Source organism: Callorhinchus milii, unplaced genomic scaffold (genome assembly GCF_018977255.1).
Source record: "Callorhinchus milii isolate IMCB2004 unplaced genomic scaffold, IMCB_Cmil_1.0 Scaffold1, whole genome shotgun sequence".
Taxonomy (NCBI): domain Eukaryota; kingdom Metazoa; phylum Chordata; class Chondrichthyes; order Chimaeriformes; family Callorhinchidae; genus Callorhinchus; species Callorhinchus milii.
Window position 1 is genome coordinate 44,098,882 of NW_024704742.1, and position 21,005 is coordinate 44,119,886.

Here is a 21,005-nt window from a genome sequence, read left to right on the forward strand (position 1 = left end):
TGTCATTCTTATTGCATTGACAGAGGTCTGAACCATGTGAAGTCAAATAAGGCTTATGCAATCTTAATTAGGAGGTTACTGGACAGAGTTTGAAGAGATCTCTGAAGTCTATGAATACCTTGAAACAAATCCTGTGCACAACTGTGAGGGCCCTTCCTTTGCAGATGCAAATTGATAAAATTCTATCTGCCAGCAATTAAGTAAAGCTTTCTATGTTTACAGGCTGGCTGAGAAATACAACATAAATCACATCACTACTGCCTGATGGAGGATTGAATTACAAATTTATGTTTCTCAAATCTTGCAAATGGTTTTGTGAGCTCCAAGGTTGCCATGGCAGCACCAGAGTACCCCAAAAAAGGCATTACACACAATTCAAATGCTTCTGCAAGTTTCAAACTCAACCTTAGGCAAGTTTCCTTTCTCCTCAAGCCTCTGTTTACCTAGCAGTAAATAAGATCCCCGTTGTTAGTCGATTGGTGGATCACTTTTCTGGGGATAATAATCCCTTAAAAAATTCTAAAAGTAATAATAATTTGGTCACACAATCCACGACTATTCGTGGGACATTGCTGTGTGTAATTGACTGCTGTGTTTCGCCCACAAAATATACAGTCAATTCACTTTACAGTAAATTCTGTGATGCTCTTTGAGTTGTCTCGAAGATGTGATAAGATATATCAACTGCAACGATTACGACAACAACAATAATAATAATCCTTGCATTTGATATAGTGCTTTTCACATCTTCTCGATGTCTCAAATCACTTCACAGAATACACTGTAAAGTGAATTGACCGTATATATGTGGGCAAAACGCGGCAGCCAATTGTGCACAGCAGTGTCCCACAGACAGTCGTGGATTGAAAATGACCAATTTATCATTGTTTTGTTTTGGAGGATTATTATTAGGCGTGTGGAGTAAGGAAACTTGCCCAAGGTTTCACCCTGCCTGGAATTGAGCCCAGGTGTCTCACTTGCAAGGTGAGTGCTCTAACCACTGAGCTACAGGACTCCAAACACAACAGTAGTTTTATCCTTTTCCTTGTGATGGCAAAATTTGTCTCAGACATCTTTTAAATGAATTCCCTCCTCTCAATTTAGCACATTAACAGTGTTGAAACATTACAGCAAGATGAAGCAGGACGAAGCACAGACAACAACATGACTTGCATTTATATAGCGCCCTCCACGCCGGGCATCGTCTCAGAGCACTTAACAATAGCGGAACCCGAGGCCGAGCCAGGAGGAGGGAAGGTGACCGTAGGCTCAGTCGAAGAGAAAGGTCTTCAGCCGCGACCTGAAATGGGGAAGGAGGGGGCGAGGTGAAGGGGTTGAGGGAGGGTGTTCCAAAGTTTCGGGGTGTAGTGGCTGAAGGCACGGCCGCTGATGGTGGAGCAAAGGATTCGGGGGACACGAGGAGGCTGGACCCAGTAGAGCGGAGGCAGCGGGTACTGCTGAGGGGAGAGAGGAGGTTTGAAAGATAGGGAGGTGCCAAGGAATGGAGGGATTTAAACACTAGAGTGAGGATCTTGAAGTTGATCTGCTCTGTGACAGGGAACCAGTGAAGTTTGGTAAGGACTGGAGTAATCAGGGTACAAAGTTTGTTATGGGTGAGAATGCGGATGACGGAGTTTTGAATGATTATTATTAATGTTCTTCAATGCATCACCAAAAACATTTGATAAATGGTCCAATCCTGTCTACTTCATGGGAAATGGAAAATAACAATGATCAATGTTGCATGAATAGTCAAATCGTGCCAGGATACCTTCCTTAAAATGCTGTGTTCCAAAATTGCTGATATTATTGAATTCTGGTGCTTTTGTTGTTATTTTACCTTCTTTCTATAAATGTGTGGTTCAAACTCCACGTGATCAATCAATTAAACCTCATGCTGATGAAAACAAAATTCTTTCTGTGGAGGGAAAAATGGAGTATGTAATAATTAACACATCACACGTTGCACTTTCTCCCTGTGCTTGTTGACAAATAATCTTTATATGTCAACGATTGCCTCATTGTTAAGGGTCACATATCTATGGGTGATCAATCTTTTTTATATAAAAGAAAACAATTTCCTGAAGAAGAGTGAAAAATGGCAATAGATATAGATGACAGTTGTTTAATAGAGGTGACAATTTAATTGGAGACATATATCATTGGAATCACAACTTCTCCAACTGACTTCTGTTGTATTAGCACTGTTGTCTAACAAAAGCTGCTCCCAAGTCCCCATGCAAAGTCCTGAAGCAGATATATTGGCACTATGAAAGCATTTTCATCTTGGATAACACCTCAAATGCTTTTACCTTGATGAACATTCAGAAATACTTTGTCGTTAATTGAATGAATTTTATTATGTACAAAGAAAGTTTTAAACACTACAACACAGAGTAGTAAATGTATCGAACAGGCTCTCTAGGGAGACGGTGGAAGCAGAAAGTGTTGATTCTTTCAATAACAAATTAGATAGATTTTTGTTAGAAAATAAAATCTTAGTATACAATATATAGTTTGAGACACGATATGTCATGCGACATGGAAGGCAAACTGGATGAACCTTGGTCTTTTGCCTGTTCACAGTCCATTAGTTCTGCTGTAACCATTGCGGATTTCGGCTTTTAACTGCACTTTTCTTTAAGAAATAATAATTCTTGCATTTGATATAGCATCCTATCACATCTTTTAGACGTCTCAAAACGCTTCACAGAATATACTGTAAAGTATATTTTGTGGGCAAAATGCGGCAGCCAATTGCACACAGCAGTGTCCCATAAACAGTCGCGGATTGTGGTCGCGCTCTCGCCCCTGAGTCAGATGGTTGTGGGCTCAAGGCCCATGTTGGGACTTGGAACTCCTATAGTCTAGGCTGATGGTCCAGTGTGGTGCTGAGGAGGAGTGCTGTATTGTTGGAGGCGCCTCTTTTGAAACGGATGTTAAACTAAGATTCTAAAATTGACTCCAAAATGTCCGAATTTAAGGAAGTATAACACATTTCAGAAATAAGGATATTGAAATCACTTTAATATTATTAACGGATCACAATTATATTGTTTACAAGTAACTTTTTCACACTTCTGGCACATCTGTTCCAGAGATCTACATGTTAGCACTTTTAAAATGGAACACTTTGAAGTCGGTTCATGGAGTTTGAAAGAACTCAAAGCAACAAAAAACTACACTAAGCACACTCCATAAACTGATAAAAAGACTTACAGGGAGTAACATTTGACCACAAAAACCAAAAATACAACAAGGTCATAAACTCTCAGTCATCATTTAGACATACCCTTATTTGGGAGAAAATATTGATTCTAACTTGGTGCTATTGTACAATTGATGACTGACATTCAGGCTTAAAGTCAATTGATTCTAAAACATTGCTAAACGCTATCTAAATAAATTAAGATGGCAGATATTGTGTTCAAAAATTCTTTAAACTAATTACATTATACATCATTTGGAGATTTTGCTGATTTACATTTGGTAGAGGAATTTGAAATTCTCTGCACTCTTTATATATTTAAAACTGATATGATCAACAAAATATTACAGTTATAACAATAAACAAACTGCAAGGCTTCAAATGATTTAAGAGGAGACAGTGAGGCAATGCTTTCTTAGAGAGAAGGCAATTATCTTCTGAAAGCTGCTTCAATAACCTGAGGATAAAATCATCTGCATTCAGTGTATTGTACATGTATTAGATACATTTATCCAATTTTGTTATATACAAAGAAACTGTTAAACGCTGCATAACAAGTGTGTAGCACACTCTGCTGTTCACACTCTTCTGATACATATATCCAAATAATACGTGCTTTCAGCCACTATGTGCTCTGGGAATCTACCCTGCGTGAGGGCCTCTATATAAACGCAAGTTGTTGTAATGTCTGAAATTCCGGAACTCCTTGCCTCAATCCCTGTGTTTGCCCTTCTTCAAGTCACACCGCCTTGACCTGGCCTTCAGTCACCTCCCCTCTCTTTCCAGCTTGGTGTCAAAACACACCTCTGTTTGAGTTCTCTGAGATATTACTCGGGTGACGGGTGCTATGTAAATGCAAGTTGTTGTTATGTAGACCAGAAGACTTAAGGTTGAATACCTGGTCTGTACCACTTTAGCTCTTCTCACCTGACAGTTAGGATTCCTATTAGTAGACACAGTGGACTTGGTTCAGAGATGTGAAAAATCAGCTAGAGCTCCTGTTCCCAATTGTTATCTAACAACCAGTGCTGATGGTGGATATTAGGAGAGAACAGAAATGGTGGCGGGTGGTTCAACTGTGATGCTTTCCCCCGTCTTGATCATCAAACACCCTACCCATGCACACAAGTGTAAAATGGCACATGAAACCTTCCTCACTTTGAGGAAGAGGATAAAGTTAGGAAAATAGGTTAGAATCTACAGTTTACAGTTTCTCATGCGCTTTTACATCAGAATTTCAAGTTCAATTTAATTTCATGGTCAATTCATTATTCAGTAGCCTAGTTCTATATATGGTATCAAAAACATTAGTTCCACTTACTTTCCAAAATATAGTTAACGTTCGTTAACATTATTGGCAAGAATCACAACTGGGTTTGGGGGGAAAAAATATGAGCAACAGAAACAGAGAATACATACGTAATGTATTTCAGAATTCTGGGAGAAAAGTCCAGCAGTACCTTGTGCCATATCTTGGAATAATATAAGGTCGCACAGGTGTAAAGATCTCACAAATTTCAGTTACACAGAAACAAATGGCTTGTGTCAAGGACAGACTGCATAAGATATGGTTGCAGTAAGAATGGACACATTTAACAGCATAGCGAGTGACCTATTTTCATCTCAGTATGGGGGGTGGGGGGAGATGAAAAAGTATAACTTATCCCAACATTGGTGAGTCCTAGGTAAAAAATTCATGATTACCCCCCAAAAAATCAATTTACTTTCAAGGCAATTGCTGCACTGCTCTTCAAACCACTGATAAAATGCACTATTTTTGAAGTTAGGCTCAGTATTTCCAAACCATACAACAAAGTTATGCACACATAACAATCTAACTTTTCAAAAATGCTTTTGCAGACACAATAGGCTTATTTTTTGCGTCAGTCCTGATGGGGTCACTACAAAATACACAGTCATCATACTCTAATAAATCCTGTTTTGAGAGCTTTGAATGATGTGATAAAGTCCTTGGCCAAATGCAAGGATTATTATTATTATTATTTGTAACTTCATAATGAAGTTTTTTTTGGAGAAGATATCAATCTCACCTGAGATAAAAAAAAGTATAAAATAATAGACTGAGACATCAACAAAAGTTTATCGGAACAATGAAATATTTTCTTGAGGATTTTCTGAAGCTTTGTTGAACACTATGTGATTCTCCCATGTAGATCATCTGCTCACCCTCATTTCTCCATTTGTAGAATGTTTGAAGCAACACTTAGGCAATAGACAAAAATACCTTTTATACTTTCAAAAGTTACATTCCATGTAAACATAAACAACTGATGCAGGGGCACTAAATAACAAACACATCCTATTTGTGTAAATTCCTTACTTAAAGACTATGTGCAGATGTAGTATCCAGCAGTCAACAGGGAGCTGACACACTGACATTGGTACATCTGGAGGTAGAGCTACCAGTTGTACCGGCTTCCTCCTCTATTTCCCGAATATGCGCTTGCTTTTTGGTGCCACAAGTAAAAGTTGCCAGGAAAGCCATACGGAATCGCTTGTTCATGAAACAGTAGATGATGGGATTTACACAGGCAGAGGTGTAGGAGAGCAGATGAATGAATGAAATTGCTGTCCCAGACAGAATTCTGCCAGCAGAAACTTTATCAAAAGCTCGCCAAGCATTGGCACAGAGTATGGGTGTCCAACAGATAAAAAACATGACCACTATCACAATCAACATCCGAATCACTCTCTTCTTGGCCATAAGGTTTGCAGTGGAACTGTTACTTCTTATCCTATTGATTTTGACTGTTCTGGTATTTGATAAGCGTTGCAATTCAATTGTTCTGTTCCGTTTCAGATTCTGTCTGTAACACCCATCTCCATCTTCGTATTTGCTGATGCTGACGCTATTTGTGGTACTGCTTTCTCTCTCTGGGAGTAAAACATGGAAAAAATGGGAGCAATTTTATTTAGATCTTAATTATACTTGTAATGTAGAGGTCATTCAATCAACTTGCTTTCTGTTTTTTTTTAAAACAGTGCTCTGCTCTGCCTGACATATCTGGGAACTAGTAATATATTTCCTTTTAATGTCAGGACATAAGAAAGTGTACAAATGTTACCTTTTCAATAAGAAAACCAGACCATTGTAGTCAGTAACTGTCCGGGTGCATTTTAGCAATGTCACTGCCCATTGTCATTTAACGCTAACTTTACCTTGGTTGCGCTTTCTCTGACTCATTTCAAACTGGATCCCATTGTACAGTTCACATGAGATTAGACCATATGCTGTCATCATCACTATTCCAGGGATCAAAGAGAGAAGCAGTAGCTGAAAAATGTACCTGGAAGAAACAGGTATTGAACAAGTTACCCAATGCAAGAACTCCAATTTGGCTAAACTTTTTGAATTGATAGATTTGGAATAATTTCAACATTCATTATGGTTACCAGGATTGCTGTGTGATATCATTGGGCCAGAGAAGACGGCACATGTTGCCTGTGCTGTTGTTGTCGTTGATTCTCGTGAAGGGCACTAAGTTGCCATAGATGGGATATGGTAACATGACAGTAAATGAGAACAGCCAAGTAGCAGTGATCACCTTGAAGGCGTGAGACTTGGTCTGCCAGACCCTGGATTTGAGTGGTTTACAAATAGCACTGTATCTCTCCAGAGAAATTGCCACCAAACTGAAGGTCGAAACACTAACAGAAATACCTAAGAATAAAGACAAAATCTTATCAGTGAAAGCAAAATTATCATTTTGATTGCCATGGCAAACAATTCAAGGCTTACGTAATTGTGGACTTACCTCTTCCTACTTCAGACCCAATCATCACTGTAGTATTAACTAACTCTTGATGTTTATGTACTAGTTAAAGTATATGATTATCTTTAAAAATGTTTTAAAATGTGTTCGTGTACAGACTAAATAATTATATTCAAAATGTTCTATAATTAAAAAAATTGTCTAAATCTATAACCCTTATATTCGATATAGCACCTTTCATGTTTCACAGGATCTATTGTATTTATTGTAGTAGTGAACCTTTGCACAATAATGTTCTATAAATAGGCCTGAAATGAATGACCAACTTTATCTGGGGTTTTGGCCAGAACCCTGGGAGAAACTTGTTTCTCTTTTTGAATGGCACCATGAGATCTTTAATGTCCACCTTACAGACCTTAACCTCAGTTTAATATCTCATCCAAAAGACAGCACCTCTAACCATACAGCACTAGCTTCAACCCACGAGTTCTGACTCAAAGGCAAGAATACTACCACTGAGCAAGGCTGATACAAATCTAAAGAATTTCACAGAATATACTTAATCAAGTTAGTCAAATTTGCTAAATCACTTTTAATTTGCTAAATTCAAGGTCATAGTTTAATGCATGTTCTCTCATTTTTATATCCCAATATATGTTGGCCCATTGAAGTGCTTTACTTTCAGTTAACATTGGTTGGTGTGAGTGACTGCAGCAAGATTTAGCAAAATCTTTCAAAGATCATCTTTAAGACTGCAGAGAAAGATTAGCCAAAGAAACCCATGTTATTTTAATGATACAGCAAGGGCACATAGGGTTTTGTGTTGTCGTAGCTCAGTGGTTAGAGCACTCGCTTTGCAAGTGAGAGACCTGAAGTTCAATTCCAGGCAGGGCGAAACCTTGGGCAAATTTCCTTACTCCACACAGAGCCTAATAATAATCCTCCAAAACCAAAACCAATAATAAATTGGTCATTTTCAATCTACGACTGTTTGTGGGACATTGCTGTGCGCAATTGGCTGCCGCATTTGCCCACAAATATACAGTCAATTCACTTTACAGTGTGTTCTGTGAAGCGCTTTGGGACGTCTTCCCGACATGAAAAGCGCTATATCAAATGCAAGGATTATTATTATTATTATTATTCTTGTCAAGATATGTGATATGACTGTATCATCACATTGAAGTGACTGGTACACAGAAAAGATTTCTAAAAATCATATTTATAAACACAGCATCCCTTCAAACATTTAATTTGTGTTGAATCTTGTAATTATGCTGAACATTATTTTTAGGTATTAAAATATCTTTAGAATTTTGAATATATCTCTTTGGATATGCTTTATGCAATGCACAAAGGGATATTTACATGTATCTGTAATATTTGCAAGCAATCAAACATGATCTTTGAGTTATTCCATGTGGGGTTTTTCAGCATTCCCATTCCTGAGCAAGACAGATCCGAATACTCAAGGGCATTGATGATGACAGACCAGCCATCGGCAGGACTTGGAAGGGCAGACCCTGTGTCAGAGATTCTTCTCACTCAGCTCCTGTTAATCCTGAAAGCCAAAGCCTAAACGGAGAAGTTGTTCCTAGCTGAACAAGCACCAGAAAGCTTGCCAGAAATGCTTTCAATAACAAGCTGTGCATTTTAGCTGATTAAACTCCAGCAGTAATTCAGCCTACACTCTGGGGTCTCCAAGCCTTGGCTCTTGCCAACCTATGCTTAAGATGCTCCAGAATTAAGTAAGCAGAGTGCATCCCTCCAAGCAGAGAGTGCCCATTCCATTCCAGACACGGGTACATTCTATTATATAGATAGCATGTATAGAACTGTCAGCCGGATTTGGATACTGTTAAGCCTGGTGATGGGTATATAGTTTTGCATAAAATCAGTTATTCAGAAAATGTTTGAGTAGGTTTAGCCCCAATAATTGCTGAGCACGATCCATAAGGCTAACTGAACTGAAAGCTGGGCAACAAGATAAACTAGCATTGGAACTACTAACAATGATACCTGATACAAAGTGAACAATTACAGAATATTTTTTCTATTTTAGTGAATAATTCAAATTACCAAATTAGATAGGCAGATTATTTGATCATCACACCATTCGTCACATCCTTGAGCTTAGTGCTATGTATAAATCTGCTAACTGATGTGTGCTTTTAAGACTGTCTCACTTTCCAGCGTCTTGGGATGTCCTCCCGATGTGAAAGACCCTATATAAATATAATTTGTTGTTGTTGAAGTTTGTCTGTGGGCAGGAAATGGTAGCAAGTGTTTTCAGGAAGCTGCAATGGGTGAGCTATCAAGTACATGGGGGATAGATGAAAGGCTATAGGACCACTGGAAATCAATTGGGTACTTCCATTTTAAGGGTTATGCAGAATGTCTACTTGAAACATTATCAGTCCTGATGTTCCACCTATGTCAATAAATATCTAAAAAAAAACTGAGAAAATCTATCAAACAGACCAGCTCTCTGCACAACACTCATTGCATGTTCCAGGCATTTTATAAATCTTCCAGCTATTTACTGATACAATTTATTCCGTGTCAATGAAGAACAACAGTGCCTTTTTTTATAATTGCGAAAGCCGTTTCGAGTATGAATCCAAATCAGCAAGCCAAAGATAATTGTTGAAATTGCAACTCCCAAAAAATCTTCTAACAAGATTTAAATCCTGCACTTCCTCAATCAGAAATCTCGATGACATGATAAGGCACTACATCAAATGCAAGGATTATTATTATTATTATCAGGATAGTGAAATGAAAACAACATAACAAAAATGTGGCAACAACATAACAACCTCAGTGGCTGCATTACATTATTCAGAATGAGAACTATTTTGCTCAGCGTGTAAACAAAGAGCCAAGGAGCAAACCTAATTCATTAATGCCAACAGTTTTTGTATTGCTGTGTATTGCCTCTTGGTTCAGCCTGACTGCTAATAAATATCCAGTTGTAATAAAGATTCCAGAGATGCCATGCTTCTTAGCTTATCTCCTCCTGCCGTTTGGAGAATAAAATTGGTTTATGCTAACGGAAAAACAGGTTGAGAGAAGCATGTAAATGAAGGGTAAAGTTGTGTCGATTTTGCCAATTAGTGAGTTTTTATAACAACAACAAAATTACATCAACAACAACTTGCATTTATATAGTGCCCTTCATGCAGAGTGCTTAATTATATCCAAGTCACATCAAGTGCTGACAAAAATAATAATAATTTGATCAATCAATCCACGACTGTTTGTGGGACACTGCTGTGCGCAATTGGCCGCCGCATTCTGCCCACAAAATATAGTCAATTCACTTTACAGTGTATTCTGTGAAAGCTTTGAGACGTCTCAACAGCACTATATCAAATGTGAAGGATTATTATTATTATTGTAATAGATATCTAGATTTAATAAGCTTCACTGGCTGTCCCATTTGTTCCCAACTCCAAATTCAGCAAAGTAGATATTTTATTTATAAAAATGTTCCCTGCTTTAACTAATTACACTCGAATGAATAATCACAATTGGGATTTAAAAAGGAGGAACAGCTTTGACAGATTATGTGCTTAATTTTTTTTTACAGATCGTGCTATTTGTGTGTGTGTGTGTGTTTTTTTTACCCATGAAGTAAGGCACAGCTTTGCAGACGGCGCTCCCGAAGATGAAATCCTCGAGCAGGTTGGAGATGAGGGTGAAGGGGATACAGAAGAGACACAGCATCAGGTCGCTGACCGCCAGGGAGAGCAGGAAAGTGTTGGTCACTGTCCGCAGCCGCTTGTTCCTCAGCAGCACCGTGATGATCAGCACATTGCCCAACACACTCAGCATAAACAGGAGGCAGTAAAGAAAGATCCGCACAGTCTGATCCAAATCTGAAACAAAAACAAACTCAATCCAAGGAATATTTTACTGCATCTGTCCCACCTGTTCCTTGTGCAGGGGGCAGTTTTGCCCTTGTCCATTTCCCCCCCAACCCCCCTCCCCGCCACTGCCCACCCTGTTGCCTTGTACAGGGGGCAGTCTTGCTCCCCCCCCACCCCCTGGCCCAGAGCTGCTCTCACTCTTACACTGGTCGCTCCTGCTCTTCCCCTCCTGCGCTGCATCTGTTGGGCTCGACGTGACTGTGAGATTGAGCAGAAGATCCGAAACTGTCTCCATTTCGAACCTTTTCTTGTCTGTTCCCCCCAGTTTGGCAGTGTTGGCAGCCACAGCCCTGTTATGATGACTTATCCATCCATCGCCTTTAACACTTAGCCAACTTTCTTCAGTCCTGGTCTGTCTTATCCATAACACATCAAATAGACAGAAATGTCCTGCCTTGCTTTTTTTTTGGGGGGGGGAAACAAAATCGCTAAAACACCCCCCCAAAAAAAATTTTAAAAAAAATTGGGGGGGTCCAGGAAAGAAGAAATCTAAATTAATTTTACGTTAATATTTTTTTTAGCACAGAACCATCATTTTGCAAACTCCAGAGCAAAGGGTAGGTGGAGCAGTAAGGTTTGAAGTGCTCAGCTCTGCAGCACTGGTGTTGGATGAGTTAGAGGATCTGTGATGTGCAACACAAAAGCTGAAGGTCTCAGTGAAAGCTTTGATGCAGTCAGACACCTGTCTGGCAGCCCCCACCCTTCCTTCAGTCCTTCAGACCCGCCCCCAGGCACACAACGATTACAATTCCACGCATACCATCCAGGGCTTCAGAGCACCGACTTCATTTATATTTGTGCGCTCCTTGGGTCTCTTGTTTTTTAACTCTTAATAGTCGCGATCCTTGCATTTGGTGTAGATCGCGCTCTCGCACGCAGGAAAGAAGTCTCAAAGCACTTCTCAGGAGTTTACTGTAAAATGAAGTGACTGCATGTTCGTCGGTGAACGGGGCTGCCCAATTGCGCACAGCAATGCCCCACAAACAGCGGTAGAGTGAGTGACCAATTTTTATTTAGGGGGTTGTTGGCCAGGACACCGGGAGAAACCTCGTGTCTTTTCAAATTTGTGGAGTCCAGTAGCTCAGTGGTTAGAGCACTCGCTTTGCAAGTGAGAGACCTGAGTTCAATTCCAGGCAGAGCGAAACCTTGGGCAAGTTTCCTTACTCCACACGCCTAATAATAATCCCTCCAAAAAAAAAAAACAATAATTAAATTGGTCATTTTCAATCTACGACTGTTTGTGGGACATTGCTGTGCGCAATTGGCTGCTGCGTTCGCCCACAAATATACAGTCAATTCACTTCTGTGAAGCGCTTTGGGACGTCCTCCTGACGTGAAAAGCGCTATATCAAATGCAAGGACTATTATTATTATTATTAAATAGTGCCTTGGGTTCTTTAGCGTCCACCTGAACAGGTAGGCAGGACCTCAGGTTAACGTCTCATCTGAAGGACGGCGCCTCTGAAAATATCACAGATTCATTGCTAAGATATCAGATGTGAGACAATGTAAAGTGTCTGGCCAAGTTGAAGCTTTCTCCACTGGATCAGAGGTGATTGAGGGGCAATGCGGTAGAAAAGTCTTGATTGGGTAGATAAGCAAAAACTATTTTATATGAACTACCTCTCCGACTTCCTCACGCCCCAATCCACCACCCAGAACCTCCGCTCTACTGGCATCGGCCTCCTACTTGTCCTTCGCACCGCTCTACCATTGGAGGTCACGCTTTCAGCCACTACGCCCCGAAGCTCTGGAACACTCTCCCTCAATCCCTCTACTTTGCCACCTCCCCTTTTTCAAATTCCACCTGAAAACTTTCCTGTTCGACTGTGCTTATGGCCACCTCCCCCTGGCTCGGAATCAGGCTATGCCACTTTTAAGCACTCTGAGACGCTACCCTGCGTGGAGGGCGCTATATAAGTGTAAGTTGTTGTAAAGTGTACTGACTGTAGTTTGTAGGCAATTTAGGTCATTCTTCTCTTAAAGGGTTGTTGGGGTTTGGAGTTAATTACACAAGAAACTGGATCAATAGAATTGTTCAAAGGGAACTGGATAAGTCCCTGTGCTTAGCAAGGCTTAAGGGTGTTCCTGTGCACATAGGAATCTTGCACAAAATAATCTGAGCTCCCATGTACAGAAGAAGCTAAAGCAGTACAGATTCATTTCATGAGGAGCCATTTTTTTCTTTGACAGCTTGACTGATTTTTAACAACAAAAATTGCGGGAGTAATGTAGAGCAATAGAGAGTGAGAAATAATAACAATAATCCTTACATTTGATATAATGTCTTTCATGTCAGGAGGACGCCTTAAAGCACTTCACAGTATTTACTGTAAAGTGTAGTGACTGTGTATTTTACAGATTATTGCAGAGGCTAATTTGCACACAATAATATCCCACAAGCAGCCATGAAAAAAATAAATAACCAATTTAATTTAATGATTTGTAAGAGAGGACACCAGAAGAAACTTTCTTCTCTTTCTGAATAGTGCTATGGGATCTTTATGCTCGGTTTAATGTCTCAGCCAAAAGATGACACCTCTGACAATGCAGCACACCCCCAAGCACTGTATTGGGTGCCAGCCTGGACTGTGAGTCGATAGTCCCGATGTGGGACTGTATAAGGATTCCCAAATGATTATATAAGGAATGAGGAATGTTTGTACGGATTGTTTATGAATGTTGGTACTGCTCCGAAAGTATGTTTAAATGCAAGTGAAAAGCTATTTGCACTGACTTTATACATTTACAACTTGTTATGTAATAAATATGTAATAAAACCTGGGTTGATTGTTGTCATCTATTGTTATCCTACATGTCCAACAGTAAATGAAATGACTATTCATGATACATTTCTCCCAGTTTTATTTCACTTACTGAGCATTTTGTTCAGCTTTAATAGTCTAGTAGATAGCAATGCAACCAAATGAAATAATCAAAGACAGGATGCCATGCTCAGATGCACCAATTGGGTGCCAGCCTGGACTGTGAGTCCAGAAATGATTATATAAGGAATGTGGAATGTTTGTACGGATTGTTAATGAATGTTGGTACTGCTCCGAAAGTATGTTGAAATGCAAGCGAAAAGCTATTTGCACTGCCTTTATGCATTTACAACTTGTTATGTAATAAAACCTGGGTTGATTGTTGTCATCTATTGTTATCCTACATGTACAACAGTAAATGAAATGACTATTCATGATACATTTCTCCCAGTTTTATTTCACTTACTGAACATTTGTTTCAGCTTTAATAGTCTAGTAGATAGCAATGCAACCAAATAAAATAATCAAAGACAGGATGCCATGCTCAGATGCACCAATCTGCTTGTTATTCTCTCTTTGAATATTTCACTGAATATTCACGGTTCTAAACTGGGTTTTGAAATACTTTGAGCAAATATCTGAAAATTCAAAACATTTGCTATTTTTAAACCAATAAAATTCAATATGTCTTTTTATTGGCTTGCTTGTTTCAGTGTAAAAATACTGTTCAAATGTATTATAACTTTTCTGACGTTCCTGGGGAAAATCTACTGGACACAGCATGAAAAATTCAAGGACACAAATAATTCATTGTGGATATGGAAGCAATTTAGCATTGATAATTAAAATTTTCTTGCAATATGTAGTTATCAAAATGCAAGGGTGATGATAAATTAAATCACTGTGCCAATCTTACATTTGCTTATCATCAGTCTGGCCAGCAGGAAGAAACTCACCATGTTGAAAAGGCAGAAGAATTGGCCAAAACAAAAGTGCGTGGTAAATAAGGAGAAAATGTTTCCTCAGGCAGATGAGTTGGTAACCAAAGGACACAGATTTAAGATAATTGGCAAAGAAACCATAAAGGAGATGAGGAGATTTTTTTATCCAGCAAGTCATTACGATCTGGAATACATAGCCTGAAAGGGTATGGAAACAACTTCAACAGAAGCTTTCAACAGGGAATTGGATATGTACTTGAAAAGGACTATGGGGTTAAAGTGGGGGAGTGGAGCTAGTTGGAAGCTCTTAGAAAGAACCGGCACAAACACGATGGGCTGAATGTCCTCCTTCTCTACTGTAAGATTCTATGATTCTATGATTAATAATAATCCTTGCAGTTGATATAGCGCTTTTCACGTCGGGAGGACGTCCCAAAGCGCTTCACAGAACACACTGTAAAGTGAATTGACTGTATATTTGTGGGCGAACGCGGCAGCCAATTGCGCACAGCAGTGTCCCACAAACAGTCATAGATTGAAAATGACCAATTTATTATTGGTTTTGGTTTTGGAAGGATTATTATTAGGCTCTGTGTGGAGTAAGGAAACTTGCCCAAGGTTTCGCCCTGCCTGGAATTGAACTCAGGTCTCTCGCTTGCAAAGCGAGTGCTCTAACCACTGAGCTACAGGACTCCACATTGATTCAATGTGGGTCTGAACTAACTAGTTCTGTAGATTTATGTTCTGTATAGAATGCCTTTGCAATCATGTATTTGTGTTTCCCTGTTACATTGAAGTGTATTTTTTATTACCATCCTAAGAAAATAGACTTCATCTAATATGCAGAAAGTATATGTACTATAACTCTTGATTAAATCCAATGACGGTGCACAGCTGGCAGTGTGGAAGTGTGAAATATATTATGACTGTATAGCAAAATCTACAAAATAACACATTAAAAAAATTGATGACACATAAAGGTACTTTAATCCAATAATTCCAACACTCAATTCTATTGCCACAGATAAAAGAGCAATCCATTTTGCCCTGAAGTATAAATCCAAATCTAGTAAATCTAATAATGTTTACTCCATCCCATATTTAAACTCTATGTCATCCTAAACATGAGAGGGTTTGGGATTCCTCAATAAGATCACCTGTGAGTTTTCACTTTTTAGTATTAAAATTATCAGTTTCTGTAATCTCACCTGTTAAATGTTAATGAGGTTTTACATTTGAGCACCTTTCATATCAGGAGGCTGTCTCAAAGAGCTTCACGAATGTATTGCAAAGTGTAGTGATTGTGTGATTTGTAGGCGAATGCCACAGCCAATTTGCAAACTATGACCTACAAACAACCATGAAGTGATCGACCAGTTTTATTTGAGGGTATGTTTGCCTTACTCCATTCTCTTCTCGAATAGTGGCATGGGATATTTAACACTCACCTGAATGGGCAGATGGATCCTGGATTTAACGTCTCACTCGAAGGACAGTACCTCCAACAATGCAGCACATCCCCAGAACTGCATTGGAATGTCAACCTGGACTACGTGAGTTCAAAGTCTCGACATGGTGCTTGAACCCACAACCTTCTCAGTCAGAGGTGAGAGTGCTACCAACTGAGACAGGTTAATATGCAGTGCCAAAGGCAAAGTACTATAGATGCTGGAAATCTGGTATAAACACAGAAGTCGCTGGGAACACGCAACTGGTCAGGCAGTACCCATGGAGAGAGGAAAATTAGTCAACTTTTTAGGTCAATGACCTTTCGTCAGAACAGAGCCAGGCTGACTAAACATGTATTTTAAGACACCTCGGCAGTTTTCAAGTAGGGTCAATATCTGGAAAATCTGCATGAAAAAAATATTTTGAGAATGTCCATAATGTTGGAGTCTGTGGGGTAGTTTTCTTTGCGGCAGGTATGATTATTGTGATTTTTATGGAGTTCATGTCCAGTAGAAAGCAAAATGATATAACCAATGACTTGACTACATGACTGCATCACTGATCAAATCCTACTGGGTTTTTGTCCCAATAAAGAATAATTTAATTTTAAAAGAACAAATAAAATATACAACTCAAATTACAAAGCTTATTGCTGCAATATAAATCATGCCACAAAAGCAACATTATGGATTGCTGCAAAAAGAGTTTTCGAGCAGATCATTCCAGATAGTAACTCTACTTGAAAACTGTTCAGATTCAGTGATAATGTGTCTTACACTGTCAACAGGGGAAAGAAAGGTATAAAAATGTTTCATCCTGAATCATTTGCTACTAGGTACAGTGAAGATTTGACAGAAATAGGAGACCTCAAGCTAATGAAAACAGCTAATTGTATCAATATCTTAGCACTTACCCCTTATGTTCTGGGGTAAAACCTCCCCAAACATTGTATGTAGTCTGATTCTAGAACCATACAACTCCCATGTCCAGTTTTACTCTTTAACTCCAGCTTTCAGTGGAGCTTTTTTTTACAAAATGTTCATGGTCCTATCAAATCATTAGGCTTTGATGCCTCTTATGTTTGACTTTCAATGTTTGCTTAGCTGAATGTGGTTCAGTGCAATTAATTGAACAGTTGCGCAGATGTGAAATGGCATGGGTTCCCCACAGAAAGATCATAATATTCTGAAGTTTATTTAGGATCATCTTCAATTTTACCAATATTTCATTTAAGACATAATTAATCCTACAAGTTAAATTAAAGAAATGTAACTAAAAATACTTCACATATTAAATTTATGAGCAAGAAGTTATTGGAAACATATTGTGGAGAGTGGTGGTTTCTGTTGTGTGAGATCAAAGAGTGTTTTCTGTTTTATGACTTTTGATAGTTTATGAATTGATTAGCCATTCGGCATTGAATATAATCTGTAGAGTGAACACAGATACGCCAATTTTTCAAAGATGCAAATTAATCTACACAAGTATTATTGTTCACGCGAATGTGCCAGGGCAAAACTTACAAAGTTCAGAAATCTTGTAAAAATCGAAGTAAATTTCTATCTTCAAAGGCAACCCCTTATTCTGGCAGTAATCTATTTTAAATGAATGAAAAGGATAATTTTAGAGTTCCATTGCTCTTTCGATGTTAGAAAAGCAGTATTATAACATTCAAGCTTGATCGACTAATGCTACCTAATAAGTACAAGAGGAGTGGCTTAAATTATAAGAATGTAAAGGTGTGAGGAGGTGAAAATCTTAAAGTACTTTCAATGTGTTTATAAAAGGAAGGCAGCAGGTGTGTTCAAAGGACAAAGGAACCAGGCGGTTGAAATGGTAAATTACACATTAAGTATTTTCGATTTGATATTGCAACATATTGAGCCGATAGCACAGTTAATTTGTTATCTTTATGTAAATATATTGGGTATATTATTTCAATTTGTCAATGTCTGATGTGGTAAAATTTGTTTTTGGAGAGGGTTGGTAGCATGGTACCATGTAAAATCCAGTATGCCTAACAACTATTACAGGTAAGTGCTAATTTCTCAGGAACCCACTCAGTAAGACTGATGAATATAAATGCAGATTCCAAGAATACACAGATTATATGGACTCTATTTACAGGAACTGTTGCTGGGTTTTTGCAAGAGGTGAACATAAATAAATATTCAAAGTTTATAACACATGTATTTTATCATGACCATCCTAAGAATGAGACATGATTCACACAATATTTTAAACAATAAAAAATTCCATCCCTACATTAATCTCCAATCTCCATTCACCTGGAGAGGAGTAGGTGCTGAAACCAGATTGCAGAGGAATAAGCAATTAATTGTGATTGAGGTTGAATGTAATTATCTTACTCCAATGTGAAAAAGATGGAAATAATCAAAAGGGTAATTGACTTTAATGAGTGTGTTTTAAAATGATGTGTTGCTACAGTGGGTAACTGGGGAACATAGGAAACTAAAGAAACTCACACTTGTCTGCCCATAATGAACGACTCGCTAAGCTGTTAGTACAAAAATAGAAATGCAATAACTAGGATTAATTTAAATTGGATATGGAAGAGACAGGAGCTAATCCTTTGATAAACTATTATTAATGAAAGAAAACCAGAAATTATGTTAGATGTGGCAAGAAATTAATATAAGTATAATAAATTCAGATAGGACTGAGACAGTGCTCAATGATAAGTTTGACCATTGTACCAATACAAAGGATAATATGAATAAATATTGAAATTATAATAATTTCATACAGCATTTTTCACATCAGGAGGATGTCTCAAAGTGCTTCACAGGATTTACTGTATAGTTATTTTGTATATGAATGCAACAGCCAATTTGCTCACAGCAATGTCCCACAAACAGCCCTGAAGTGAATGACAAATTTGATCTGGGGTATTGTTAACCAGGACATCAAGAGAAACTCTCTTCTCTTTTTGAGTCTTGCCATAGAATCTTTAACATTTACCTGAATAGAAAAACGGGGCCTCAGTTTAATGTCACATCCAAAACATGGCACCTTCAGCAATACAGCGCTTCCCCAGCACCTCGTGTGTCAGTCTAGACTATGAGCTCAAAGTCCCAATGTGGGGCTTGAGCCCCCAACCTTCTGACTCAGAGGCAAGAGTGAGCCAGGATGATACCAATTATGGCTGTAAACGACAAGTAAAGGATATTGTTACTATTGCCGTGGTATGAACATGACTGTGAGGTGAAGATGGACAAGAGCAAAGTGGCAACATTTCCCAATGATAAACTGGTATAGCAATGTGGAGGAGGGCATTAATGGTAAAGGATGAACTAACAGCAGAAGAGGAACTCACAATACCAAAATAGTTTAAGAAATTAAAATTTTGCATTTATATATGATTTATCATGTAGGATAATATCTTGGAGTACTTCACAAGAAGAAGCAAGAAGACAGTCAGAAGCTGAAGAGTTAAAAACCTCAAGAGAGATTGATTTTGTCTCTGTGTTCCCTTTTCCAGAGCTTTACATACCTTTATGTCTTGTAACTGTTCCCACAGTGACAGTGGCTTAACAAGGCCCCAGGGGGCCCTGGTGCAAGAATAGGTTAGGGACCCCTTCCCCATTCCTAAATTTGCAGTGTTGTTTACCTTTACCATTTTGAAAATGCAGAGCGTCATCAGAACAGGAGTTGGAGTCTCAGAATTAAAAAGAACTGTCACTATGTCATACCAGCCCACCTTGAGCCCAGGAAACAGGTAGGAATTTCTGAAATGGCTCAAACATTGAAGGGGTGGGCACACAGGTATGTTTCCACCCACCAACATTCCACCACCAGTGGGTTGGGCCCCCATGACCTCTTGTGTGCCCCGGTTCGACTGTACCACTTGCACCACTGTAGTTTGCACCATTATATCACTGCACGGTGGGATCTTTGCCTTCTGCAACTCTGCATCTTTACAGTTCAAAGGATTAACAATTATCCATACCAAGCATTCTGCATACTGGATTTTTATGAGGTCCTTTTCATTTTTATGAGATCCTTTTCCATGCTATCAGACTCTCTAAGTAGTGGAAATTATCACACAGGTCAGAAGCTTAACAAATAAAGAAAACTGCTAACTTATTTACTCTAATATGCTGCCCTTGTAAAGGGAACTTGTAATATACGTTGTTGTTGTTGGAAGCAAAATACTAAACTTACAATTTATAAAGTACAAAATATTCTAGAATCATCTTTTCTCGTCAGCTAGATGCCTGACACACACGGAAACCCATGCTTAAGAGTATCCAAACCAGATTGAGAATTCCACACATGCACAGAGATTTCCATTTCTCTGGAATGGAGTGCACACTCTCTCCCCAAGGAACACTTTCTGCTCACTTAATTCCAGAAAGGCTCAAATTGGCTAGAACCAAGTCTTGGTTCCTCAGAGTATTTGTTGGGGCAACACTTGCTGGATTTTAACAAACTAAACTTGCATACATCACCATTACAAATGTCAAGCTTCCTGCTGTTTGTGCAGTTAACTTCTCCCTACCTGTTGGTGCTTTGGCTTGTAGGATTAACAAACGTTGAATGGAAAGAATCCCTGCCTCCAGTGACTGAGCTTGTCTTCTGTGGGCTAGTTTTAATATGCTAAAATATTTGTCATTGTTTCTGTCTCTTCCGCGCAACACATGCTCTCCAAGACACCTTACATTGAGATCATTTGAACTCTGACAGAGGTACAGTCCTCCATGTCTCTTGCCACCTTTATAATGGCAATAAGCCACTGTCACTGTGGGAATGGTTACAAGACATGACAGTATCCAAAGCCCTGGAAAATCTAATGAAAAATACAAGAAATCTCAACGACCAGCTCAATTTGAAGTTCTGAGTTTTTTAATCACTTACAAACATTTCCTAGCTGACAATATTATTTTGGGGGCAATTCTAAGGTAATGAAATAATAATAATATTAATAATGTTGATGATATAGTGTCTTATCACTT

At 38.7% G+C, this 21,005-nt stretch overlaps 1 protein-coding gene across 1 annotated transcript; it reads right to left on the minus strand.

The window, feature by feature from the left end:
• Nucleotides 1-5,521: 5,521 nt before the first annotated feature.
• On the minus strand, nt 5,522-11,109 carry cckar (cholecystokinin A receptor). The gene is made up of 5 exons (XM_007889179.2): nt 11,019-11,109; nt 10,572-10,823; nt 6,623-6,890; nt 6,389-6,516; nt 5,522-6,103 (listed from the first exon to the last, which is right to left on the minus strand). Exons 1-5 carry the CDS (start codon nt 11,107-11,109, stop codon nt 5,583-5,585), a joined length of 1,260 nt encoding a protein of 419 aa, XP_007887370.1. The 3' UTR covers nt 5,522-5,582.
• Nucleotides 11,110-21,005: the final 9,896 nt, after the last annotated feature.

Coding starts and splice junctions, on each gene's coding strand:
- cckar (XM_007889179.2), bottom strand. CDS start 11,109: ATGGAGACAGTTTCGGATCTTCTGCTCAATCTCACAGTCACGTCGAGC. Junction 10,824..11,018: donor GAAGAGCAGGAGCGACCAGT/GTAAGAGTGAGA, acceptor TTTTTGTTTCAG/ATTTGGATCAGACTGTGCGG. Junction 6,891..10,571: donor AGCTGTGCCTTACTTCATGG/GTAAAAAAAACA, acceptor CTTTATTCTTAG/GTATTTCTGTTAGTGTTTCG.